This window comes from Maniola hyperantus, chromosome Z, assembly GCF_902806685.2.
Source record: "Maniola hyperantus chromosome Z, iAphHyp1.2, whole genome shotgun sequence".
NCBI lineage: Eukaryota > Metazoa > Arthropoda > Insecta > Lepidoptera > Nymphalidae > Maniola > Maniola hyperantus.
Genome location: NC_048564.1, coordinates 6,940,064 through 6,952,460, shown reverse-complemented (window position 1 = coordinate 6,952,460; position 12,397 = coordinate 6,940,064). Strand labels below are relative to the sequence as shown.

Genomic DNA, 12,397 nt, shown 5'->3' with positions numbered 1-12,397 from the left:
AATCTGACCAAAAATTACTAAGGTTAGGTATTTGTCAAAAAATACCTTACAATTTTTTACAAATAACAATGTTGCCAAATAACTTATCGACTGATAACATATAGATATGATTGATTATAATTTATTAACTTTGCCTGTAAGCAAACAAGGCGTAAAGAATATTAATAACCATGAAAACAGCATTTCTTCTCAGACAAAGCATAAATCTTGTGCAAGGTATAGGACAATAGTGACAGTAGATACTGTTTTGGGTGGAGTTTCGACCGCCTTCCTTTCGGGTTTCAGCCTGCGCCGTGACTGTTTGCGCTATTTAAACAAAACCGACCCCATTGAGAACCGAACCCGAAATATACATTTAGTCCACGTTGGAAGCATTTAGCACCCATGTGCTAAAGCAACCGTCATCATAATTTTATCAATATAGTTTTGTAGAGTAAAAAAATAATGTATAATCACCTATTCTGCTAAACATAGGTTGGTATTTCATATAGTATACAATCATGTAGCGGATATATCACTTCAATTATACTGTTGGTATTTTGTTTACTGAAAATACTAAATTTCTCTACTCTCTGTGTAGAACTTATTACAAGTAAAAAAGCAATTCTCTTTTCAAATGTTAGAAATTACCCGCCATCTTGAAGTCGACGCCATACAACAGAGCCTTTTTGCGTATGAAATTGTTATAAGTAAATATTTCTACTGTACTCGAGCCTGTATCACCCTCATTTGGAGAAAGTCCTGCCCACGTCAATAGATATCTAGGTCTTTAAAAATTAGATTTTTAGTAATAATACATTGCAAACCATTCTTTGAAGGTACTAGGGAGTAGGGTTGAGTATTTTTAGGGTTCCGTACCTTACAATGGAAAAACAGAATCTTTATGAAATCATTTTGTTTTCCGTCTATGTTAATAAGGCCCATTTCCTCGGAAGCGGTTTAAGATTTCATGTTAAAATTAATATCAATTACTAAGGCCTGTAATCTGCTGTAAAAATAAAATTTTCAACTTCAAGCTATCAAAAAATACGGCTTTTAAAGGCGTATTTTTATACTAATAGTTCACTTACTGACAGATCTTAAACATTTCTAGACTACTTGTGGGTGACTGGCTGACCTGTTGTCTTGAAATTTCAATTTCAATTTCAATTTCAATTTTTATTTATTGCATTTCCATAACTCATTACACCATATTAAGCATGTATAAAGTATTATGGATACCCAGTTTGGGTGTCGCAAATTTGGCACGAAGGGGGGTCTTTTGGCATAAGTGAAAAAATAAAGCCGATTTATGATAAATTATGTTTGAAATTGATACAAAACATCTTTATATTTACGGTTTTTTCATTGAACTACGCGAGCACTCGCAAAGTAGAAGTTTGTTACTTAACCGCGTTCACTTGGGATCCCTATTTCCGTTAAACATGTTGTAATGGCACGGAACCCTCTAAATTACTCGGACTCAATCTTCTCTTTACTTAGGCTACGATAAAAATGACCACTGGGAATCGAAACCGCTAACGTTAACTGACGCAGAAGGCAAACTGCAAGCACTGCGTTAGACGGTCATTCGAAAGTAGTACTATTGTCCAAAAGAAATATTAAATACTTGTCTTATAGGCAGGACAAAGAGTACTCCGCTCCCACAGAACGAATGACGGTGATAAAGATAAGGGGCGGACCTCTCCAACGGGGTCGGAGGCTCGCTCGGGCTCAGGATCGAATCAGGCTTTGAATTCCATCAAAAGTCCACCGCGCTCTGTAAGTACTATTGCCATACTCTCAGTAGAGACCTTAGGTGTTCTTATTTGTCTCGGTGTCTCCTGCGTGCGTGGTGGACTAGTGCGTAACGGTGACCTTCTATTGCAGGGCCAAGACGGGGATCACGCGCCCTCTACGTCGTCCGGCTCGGGTGGAAGAAACGAAGCAGGTAATCAATTGCTTTGTTATGTCAAACTTATAAAATCCTTTTCGCCGGATATTGAGTTTCGCCTATAGTGAAACGAATAAGAATGAAGATAGACGAATTGTTGTAATTCCAAAAGGTTGGCAATGCTATCTGTTTTAAAGGTGAAATTGAATTCATCAAGTACAGGCGGCGACAGGGAGTTTCATAATAGTTTTTTGCAGTGCTTCTAAATTAATTGTATTCTATTACATAGATATAATAAATAATTTGCGATTAAATTTTGTCGCATTGGATGTAACCGTTTAATGTGTGTATACAATATTCACATAATCCATTAGCTACTTATTTTACTCAGTCCTAATAAAATAGTAATTGAATGAGTAATTATTGAGCAGAAAATATATTTTTGTTTCTATTCCAAGTTCTTCCGTGTATTGAGAATATTTTATTTATGGACTTTGTGAAATAGTATTTAAATGTGTAGTAATTGTTGAGGATCGTACTTACATTATCTAGTTTTGATGTTACCGCATGACGAGTAGTTGTTTGTGTATGTTAAGTAGATACATTACACTGTGTATATTTCTTTCATTAAATTGGTAATCGCTGTGCGACAATTTTGTCATGCCGTATTTAAAAAAATGTACCTATCTAATAAAAGAGTGAAATAACCGTTGCCTAACTTTTATCGGAATCTATTGCTACAAAAGAGTTGTTGATTCTGTTATTGATTAAAACCTGCTAATGTCTTTCAACAGTTCAACGCCAAGCAATCAACGATGACCTTAAGGTACTGGATTTCAATCACGCTTGATTGGGGGTTGTATATTGGAATATCTCATGGTTACGCTTGTTAGGCATTCCAAACAAGTGGATAGATGCATTGAATCGTCAAATGCATAGATGCATTTGACCATTCAAAAGTACTTGTAAAAGTTAAATGGAATAAAACGTATTTCTATTTAAAACTGTTTCAGTAGCCTAATGGAATGACATTGGAAAGGATTGTGAATATATCACTGACTGCATCGAATGGAGTGTTAGGGGTAGAACGTAAAAATCACCAGATTTACAGTTGTTTATTTACTCAAGATTCTCCATAGTAGTAGTAGTAATAGCGCTCGAGGTCCGTTTAACAAAGCAAAAGAAATTGTGTGCCAAGTTTTGTACGATAAAATAGCTACACTTTTAGTTCGACAATTTTCGCTACATTTGGAATCCGGTGGCTCTTATTGCGGCTAAAGACGGCGACTATAAGACATCGCCTGCAGCATCTCAGTGCAAAGCTTTGGCGGCTCTTTTCGCAACTGTGTAAAGCCAGAGGACCTAGCCTCGAGCCGCGCATTGTAATAATTCACATTGCAATTATGTAAAACCGAAGACAGCCCGCTTCCGGACAAGTTCCGTTCAAACGGACCTTCGTGAGGCGGACAAGCTTTTTGACGTCACTTTAGGTACACTTGTAGGTCTCCTACATTTACTGAGGAGCTACCTGTGTACCCACCCACCGGCTTCTCCCACCAGAGTGGGTGGAAGGGGATTTCGTATTTCCCCGTACACCCACTGCGTTAGGGTTGGAATTAAATTTTAAAATGTCGATACCTCGTATTTTTTTGTGATGTGTTATTTTTTGTAATTCACGGTTTTCGGAACCCGAAATTTCATGATTCTAGATCAAAGGGATGGATTTTTTGGCAGACACGACAGACAGATCGACAACAAAGTGATACAAAATCAATTCGATGTAAAATTACAGGCCCATCTGTCGAGTTGCACCCTCGGAAGCGTAAGCTCAAAGCGTCGAGGGATAACCATTCGCGCGAGCCGAAGGTCGAGGCACCGGACAGCACTACGGTGTCGCACAACATCACGCATTCAAACCCCTACCAGATGTACATACATATCCGGAAACAGGTAGCTATTGCGATTCACAAAATACCTACTTATGCACACTGTGTACTGTGTATCAAGTACACAGCCATTAGTTTATTTTGTTCCTACCGATTACCGACATATGATTCTTCTGTGTATTTGTCTCATCCGTATAATACCTAATAATGTTTTTGATGCTTCATTGAGTCCCAAAATATTTCTGTTTATTACGTTTTCAACACTTAAACCGCTGAATTGATCTAGATCTACAGGTGTAGATTATAAAAAAAAAGAAACCTAACCTACTACGCATAGGTTTGGTTTAAAAAGATCAGCGGGAATCATTTTTTTTTCCATAATCTACACCTGTAGATATATAGATCTAGAATTCAGCAGTTTAAGCGTTGAAAAGTAATTAACAAATATTTTGTGACTCAATGAAGCATCTAAGAAAGATCTTGATGCCATTAAAGACTTTTATTTAAAACATATTTTTGTATGTATTAGATTGAGCGACGTCAGAAAGGCTTGTTTCCTGTTAAACCGAAGCCACCGAAGGACTTCAACAAATATCTAATGAACAGGTGTACCTACACCTTACAAAACAACGTGAACCCAGAGCCGCAAGTTGACATACCACACAACATGCCGTCGCAAATGGTCAACGAATTCATGACTCACGAAAAGGAGAGGTATTACATTTAATCAAAAATATTCAAATATAATAATATGTGAAAGTATGTCTGTTACATTTTACGAAATAAGGGTACGGAGATACGCGGTTCCATAATGACCTGGCCTGATATATGCGACAGGTTGACATATTATGTTGCATCGTATTGTACGTCTTCTATGTTATAGTATACTAGCTGATCCCCGCGACTTCGCTTTAGTATATTATATATATATTCGATCGATATTAGTATAGATGACATAGAAGTTAACATAAATAAATACGCATCAATGTGAAGCCATTGGTTGCAGTAAAAATATGATAAAAAGAACGCAGGAGCAAGCTCCCTAAGCGTCTTCTTGTGTTCCACGATAATTTATTGCCGTTGGTTTCAAATGCTCTGCAGTTCGCGAGTGCGGCTTTGAGAATGACGATCTTCCCCTGTATAGTCTGAGCTGTCCGTCCGTCCGTCCGTCTGTCTGTCTGCCGCACTTGGCCGGTTTTTTCCCCTAAATTTGAAGCAGGATTTGAGGGGCAAAAAGTTTCTTTATTTTATCTGTAGGATATCAGTTTGACGGTACAAATATTTATACTCTTATTAGCTGAAGTTATTTTCAAAATTCTTATTTTATAAATACAATTCTTGAGGAGTTTTTTTATTCGTGTGACAGGATGAGATTGCGTATACAACACTTGGTTGAAAAAGAGAAGTTAGTTCTGGCCGTCGAACAAGAAATACTGAGAGTGCACGGGCGCGCCGAACGCGCTGTGGCTAATCAGGTACGTCAATAATTTCTAAATTCCTTTCTTCACTATGCGTTTCAAATAAGAACATTTACAGTATCAGTCCATAACTCGCATACTGAGTGACAAATGACTATAAACACCGCAAACGAGCTTGCTCAGATTTTGATCAGAATGGAAGGTATGAAAATAAGCTTAAACTCGCTGTGGGTTTGTTATTTTTTTATTGTGTAATGGAATTGAGGAAATTGACGTATTAATATCTTGTCTCCAGTCTCTCCCATTTTCGGTGTGCACCATCCTGCGCGATAAAGAAGTATACAACGTGCAGGCGCCGGATCAGGAAGAGAAGCGCAACGCGCAGCGCTCCCGCTGCAACGGACGCCAGATCAACTCGTGGCTGCAGGAAGTCGACGACAAGTGGGAGAAGATCAAGGTGATCACCTCTCATCTCTTTCTCTCTCTACCTCTCTCCCCACTTACTACACGATCACTCAGAGAATGCAGTTACCTCGACTCCCACTTTCCCGCAGCGTACACCCTAAAGTAGCATCAGCGCACAACGCTGTCAGAACTTTTGTTTATTTAATAATATACTAGAGGATGCCCGCGACTTCGTCCGCGTGGATTTAGTTTTTAAAAAACTCTTTGTTTTTCCGGGATAAAACCATACATGGGTACCATATTTCGTCAAAATCGGTTGAACGGTTGAGCCACGGAACAGAAAAAACAGTGGAAGTGCTAAGTAGGCGTGGCACGCGTGCCACAATTAAGCGTAGTTACGTAAAACTGATCCCAGTCGCGTTCTAACATCGCGTGGAGTTGGTAGTCTCGCGACAAATTCATATTGCCCTAGCAATGTTACTGTTCCGTTTTGGAGTGTAAAAATGATAGTAGGAGAAAAAATCTTAAAAATGGTGTTTCGTATCATCGGTAAGTACGATTTTCATTGTTTTCTATAAAATCTTAATTTATTTCAATTTACTAATATTTAATAGAACGGTTAGTCAAAATCAACCTTAACCAATTAAGATAAAGTTTATTTTGGATTGATTCTATTCCGAAAGTACTTCGCTCCGTGTTCGCTACTCAAGTAGTGATGTGGCCAAGTCGAATATTGAATTTATCGATTGATATCGATACAAGGATATAAATAAATAGTAACGCAATAATTATAATTTATTAATGAGTGAGACGTTGCATTGATCACTAAATAGACATCAGTAGTTCCTCTACCCTTCATTTAAAATATTTTTAGGTTTCCCAAAGATGCAATCATCAAAGAGAAATGGATAGATGCAACGGGTAAAGTTAATTGGATGCCAACCAAATCAAGCATGATATTATGCTCTGAACATTTTTTTAGAAGTCGATTTTATAATATCAAATAAAGGATATAGATATACGAAACCTTCTGCGCTTCCATCAATGAAAATCGTTAAGTTTTTTAATCAAGTAAGTAACCTTGTATTATTTTATTACTTTCAGTAAGTATTGAAAATACTTGATATTATAATACAAAACAACACCACCTCTTAGTTATATTTTTGTATGAAGATTGACTGACTAAATATGAAATTTAATTCATAAACACACTAATTAATTTTTCTCCTATTCATTTTTATATAGGTACTAGATGATGCCCGCGACGATTTAGGTTTTTAAAAATCCTGTGGGAACTTTTCAACTTTCCGGGATAAAAAGTAGCCTATGTCCTTTCCCGGGATGCAAGCTATCGCTGTACCAAATTTCATCAAAAACGGTTGAACGGTTGAGCTGTGAAAAACTAGCAGACAGACAGACACACTTTCGCATTTATAATATTAGTACGGATTTATTCTCAAAATTTAATTTTGGTTTCAGCCACAAAATGATAAATGTGGTCACTCCAGGTTCTTCAAAAAGACAAAGTGATTCGGAGATTCCTGCGTCTAATCACGTTACCGATTTGATGAAGGCAATAGTCGAAAAATATATACATAAATGTTCGCATACACCGTTTATTAAAATTAAAAATAAGACTTTCGAAACGCCAGTTTCTTAACAAATATGTTTTATTTCAAGGGCAATAAATAAAATTTAACTATTTTCATACGTTGCAGTATTTATTGTGCATACTTGTAAAAGGCATGCATACATACCAGCACTTTTATTCAATTTTATAATTACCTTTTTAATTTTAATTTTGCGAATGAACAAAATAACGAGTATCTATCGATATCGATAGGTAATTCATTGAGCTACGTGGTGCGGCCTTAGCTGAGGAGGAAAAAAAATCGACCGATCACGCAAATGTCAACCATATGTTTAACGTAATTAAGTTTATAATTGCTACCACTTAGAATACCGCCATCTATGGTCAAGTAGCGGAATTAATTGGACAATTGAATCTAGTGTGACGTGAGTGTGACTATAGCTCGTAAATACGTTCTTCCGCTAAAGCAAAATAAATCTTATTTCTAGAACGTCAGGGTTTGTTTCCAAATCTGTGATGTAGGCTAGTTTTGACTAAACTTAAACGACAAATCAAATGATTTGTTTCTTTGTAGTGCAATATATGACTATCGGTATATTTGTATGAGTTTGGCGACAGCGGTTCCTATAGTAATTTTGGTGAATTGCACTTCCACTGTTCTTTCTGTTCCGTGGGTTGAGCCGTGAAAAGCTAGCAGACACACACTTTCGCATTTATAATATTAGTATGGAAGTATGGATTACGTCAGTACATGAGTCATGACCAGATTCAAATTCATGATCATGCTAATTATTGAACTGAAAACTGCGAAAGCCTGCTTAACTCTTTGAAAAAATGCTAAAATTATGCTAACGGAATTAATACTTTGTATGGAAATGGATATACATATTATTATCAAATAAAAACTCTTGGGAATTCAAGCGAATAAAGCCCGACATGAAGTTTCGTTCCAAAAACATTAACGACGTTTAATTTTTACGAAATCACGAATTTGTAGGTGTTCTTAAATCATACATAAAATTACCATAAATCCTTTGACATCAATACAAACACTTTGTTACAGGTATGCAATCGATATATTACAGTAGGTACTATAACACAAAGGTATTCATATTACATACATTCTCTCGGTGGTCGTGTAGACCCCCCCTGACCTATGTTATCTATGTGATAATGTTTTTATAATGCATAATACACTAGTTGTTGAATTTAACAATTTTTTTGTGAATTTTCAAGAATTTCCCATTCGCTTCGCTCGCTCTTTTATTTTGTATTGGTTTGCTCACAACTTCATCTGCATAGATTAAGGTGTTTGAAAATCTCATGGGATGATGATGAGGATGAACTCTTTGATTTTCTGTGATAAAAAGTCTGTCCGTTGCCCGACACATACACATTCATAATACTAATATAGATATTTTTGTAAACATATATCAAAAATTTCGCTCGCGCTTTTGTTTTGGCTCACTTGATGTCTGCAACTTCATCGACATTTTGATGGAGGTTTTTAAAAATCCTGTGGAAACTTTTTGATTCTCCGGGATAAAAAGTCTGCCCATTTCCGGGATGCAATCTGTACTAAGCTTTGGCCTTATTTTTTTGTATGACAATATTAATATTATTGCATGAAAATATATGCAAGTCTGCAGTCATATTTTTTCGACATTTTGCACGAATCAATTACTATGCACGTGCAAAATGTCGAAAAAATATAATTGCAGTACGGAACCCTGAAAATATGACTGCAAACTCTCGGTGCGCGAGTCTGACTTGCACTTCCACTAAATAGAACTTTAAGTATGATAACATAATAATTATGTACCAGAACATGCATCCGTTTAGCATTAATCGGATCGGACCACTTATAAAATAAAGTCTATGTTCATCAAACTGAGTCGGTCGCGCTATGTTCTGTTAACAATAAGTAATTTACGCAGCTTTGAATGTGTACGTGAACTGCGCCAGGCAACACGTCTTCCCCCGAAGAGAGCCCTACACCGTCGTAAGTGGGATTGGGCCTATGTGAAAATTTAATTATTTCTTGGTAATTATTAAATAGATGCTGCTTTTAGTTTCGTTTGTTACATGACGCGCCCGAAAGTAATGTACATCGACCTTTAGAAAAGAGATGGCAGATTTGTAGAGCGCTGTCCCCGTCGCTGAGGCTGACAAAACGACATATATAGGTATGAGTGACAGAGACAACGCTCTACAAAGCCGAAATGTCATTTTAAAGGCCGATGTACATTACTTTCGGTCGCGTACTGTAAGTAGTTTGTGTATATTAGTTTTTTGGAGTAGGTATAGAGTACATTAGTTTTTTTAAATAAAGTATTTTAAACTATATGCTTTAACTAAAAAGTACGACAAGTAATTACGTCAAATGCTTTGCTTATCTTTGTATTTCATACAAGCTCCCAATCTAAGCGACCGTTTGATAAAAAGTTACTGATTTGTCTAGAAGGCATCATCCCTAATCTGCAGACTATTGCAAAACTAATTAGTTTGCTTAGTAATGATTGAAATGAAATGATTGAAATGATTCATGATTCATGATTCATCAGTCGTTCGGGTATGTATAGTCCGCGACAGGTCGAAATGGTAATCGAGGTATGAGACGAGGGGACGCCTCGCAAACCCGCACGTCACCGCTCTCCCGCACCGAGTTAGCACGTGGGCTGTGCGGGGCGTTCCCTCCCCGATTGCCATCTCGACTTCTCGCGCAAAGCCGGCGTGTCGTCTCACAGCGTGTGTTTGATATTGCAGGAAGGTATGCTTCGACGTCAGCACACGGAGGCGGAAACACTGCACGCGGTGCAGCTGATGGGTTGGGAGTGGAAACTCAAGGAGCTGGGTCTGTGCGATTACAAGACCTCGCCCAAGATCGATCCCACGCACGTACCGCAAATACACGTGTCGAATTTTGACTTGCCCGCTTGAATTTTAAGTTCATATTGCCTGTGTTAATGTAAGGCCGGCGCCCCTCGTGCCGGCGTTAGCTGATCCTACACTATACCATACGTCGCTTGCAACGCATTTTCATTTTTATGGGTTTTGTGCCAGTTTCGTTTACCTTATAATTATTTCGTGCCAGTTGCATTATGCATTATGGTTGTTACCCGTCATCCCATACAAAATTTGGAATTCAACAGCGAAAATCCCAAGTTTGTCCCTTCCAGCGTTCCTCGGAGCCACAAATGTGCCCCGCTGGGCAGTCCGTGACTTTATTTTGGCATCTAGCAATTCGACTGCGATCTATTATCTTAAATATATAAAAGGAAAAGGTGACTGACTGTCTGACTGATGTATCAACGCACAGCTCAAACTACTGGACAGATTGGGCTGAAATTTGGCATCCAGATAGCTATTCTAAAAATCCTTTCTTAGATGACGTAGGACGTCTACATGATGTAGGCGTCCGCTAAGAAAGGATTTTTGAAAATTCAACCCCTAAGGGGGTGAAACAGGGGTTTGAAATTTGTGTACTCCACGCGGACGAAGTCGCAAGCATAAGCTACTCTCCATACAAAATTCATGATTACATAAGCGACGAATTACAAGTTTTATATGCAACAGAGATGCAACTCGCACGAAAAATTACAAAGGGAGTGAAAATGCGAATGACATGATCGACCTGCGGTATAATGTGATATTAGCATTACCTTCTAAGTTTTGTCATTCTCGTGATCTCAAACACTTTTATAACATCGATTGGTAATACGACTCAAGCGGAGCTACGAAATTGGATTATAACCTTTCAGAATTTTTTGACTGTCGTCGATACTTTTCTAAGGACTTTCCTGCGCCCAATATTCTGGTCACGACTGACTCTACACTTTTAAAAGCACTGTATCGCTGCAAATTTATACTGACGAATCTAAAAAAAAATTATACTGACGAATCTAAGGAAAATGGAAATCATACCTAATTAATTAAAGACACCCAAAACATATTTGATTTAGTTCAAACTGTCAGAGTCGATACAATGTTCTTTAATGCTATGTTCAACTATATTATTAACACGATATCGCACCAATAGTAGATCCAGTGCACAGTACCTTTACATACTTCTATCGCCATCTTGGATTGCTTCGACTATTGTCTAAGCACAAACGGCGGTGCGGTCTTTTAATACAGTCACTACCATCTCGAATATCCGAAAAGAATCAGTCTTTACCAGGATATGGTTGCTGTATTTCGTTACACTGACCAACGGGGCATATTTGCAGTGATGTTGAAGTGGCCTTTTTGATAACAACTGTAACTCAGCTTTATTACTTTGTAAAGTTTGTAATACAGTTGAAATTCGATTTTACGAAAAATTTAATGAAATCTCATCAGTATTTTGTTTTTATTCAATCCAGTTTCAACCGCATGCCAAAATAAATAAAACCGAGTTTCAATTTTTATCCACAAGGAAGTTTCGACTTCACTCTGCAAGTGTGCCCTAGGCCCTAGCTTATATATTTAGTAATTTAATTTGTTGAAATTAGCGGTAGATTTATGTATAGATGTAGAAAGATTCGTTGCTTGGAAGCATATGTTATGTAATACAGGACCTATATGGTATAATTTTTCAGCGTAGTTCTATTATTTGACGTATCAAGTAAGATTTATTTTTATTAAATGTTGATTAATTTAATTAGTATTAAATACCTAGATAATTATATTTTTACAGTAAGTAATATATAAATATAAATTCTTTAACTACTCAAATTGAATTGGCTTCCTTATAGCTTTACTTTTTAAAAGCTCGTGTTTTTCACATATGCAATGCATTTTATTAGTTATTAAACGACCTTCACTATAAAATGACATCAACTTTTCCTATATTTTTTAATTCAATTAAATAAAAATCTCAAGAGTATTTACTGCATTATTATTTATTTTTCATCCTTTATTTTTAGTTAAAATAATTTTAACAGTCGATGCACACTAACTTAGGTTAAGTGTAAATAGCAAGCACGCAAAAATGGCTGAACGGATTTGGATGAAATTTGGAATGGTGATAGATTATACCCTGGATTAACATATAGGCTACTTTTTATCCCGGAAAATCAAAGAGTTCCCGCGGGATTTTGAAAAACGTAAATCCACGTGGACGAAGTCTCAGGCATCAGCTAGTATTATAATAATTAACTGAAATGACCATACGACCTTTCACGACTTATTTAAAGTATGTAATTACCTACGTTCAGTACTTAATTCAGAAGTTATAAGGCTC

At 37.0% G+C, this 12,397-nt stretch overlaps 1 protein-coding gene and 1 long non-coding RNA gene across 9 annotated transcripts in view; both read left to right on the top strand.

Annotated features, from left to right (window-relative positions):
• The window catches only part of LOC117995796 (ankyrin repeat domain-containing protein 11-like), a 37,024-nt gene that overhangs the window by 12,098 nt on the left and 12,529 nt on the right, over positions 1-12,397 (top strand). For 4 of the 8 annotated variants that reach the window (XM_069509038.1, XM_069509037.1, XM_069509040.1 and 1 more), the window contains 6 exons: positions 1,621-1,761; positions 1,870-1,930; positions 3,666-3,823; positions 4,289-4,473; positions 5,126-5,234; positions 5,473-5,634. In XM_069509038.1, coding sequence (XP_069365139.1) covers positions 1,621-1,761; positions 1,870-1,930; positions 3,666-3,823; positions 4,289-4,473; positions 5,126-5,234; positions 5,473-5,634 — 816 coding nt within the window. Of the gene's footprint in view, positions 1-1,620; positions 1,762-1,869; positions 1,931-3,665; positions 3,824-4,288; positions 4,474-5,125; positions 5,235-5,472; positions 5,635-9,110; positions 9,218-9,939; positions 12,041-12,397 lie in introns of those variants that run through there. The other 4 variants (XM_034983807.2, XM_034983800.2, XR_011238468.1 and 1 more) reach the window with 3 other exon arrangements.
• LOC138404585 (uncharacterized) lies at positions 5,645-8,108 on the top strand. Its single transcript, XR_011238478.1, has 2 exons — positions 5,645-6,653; positions 7,062-8,108. It is a non-coding gene; the product is annotated as an uncharacterized lncRNA (long non-coding RNA).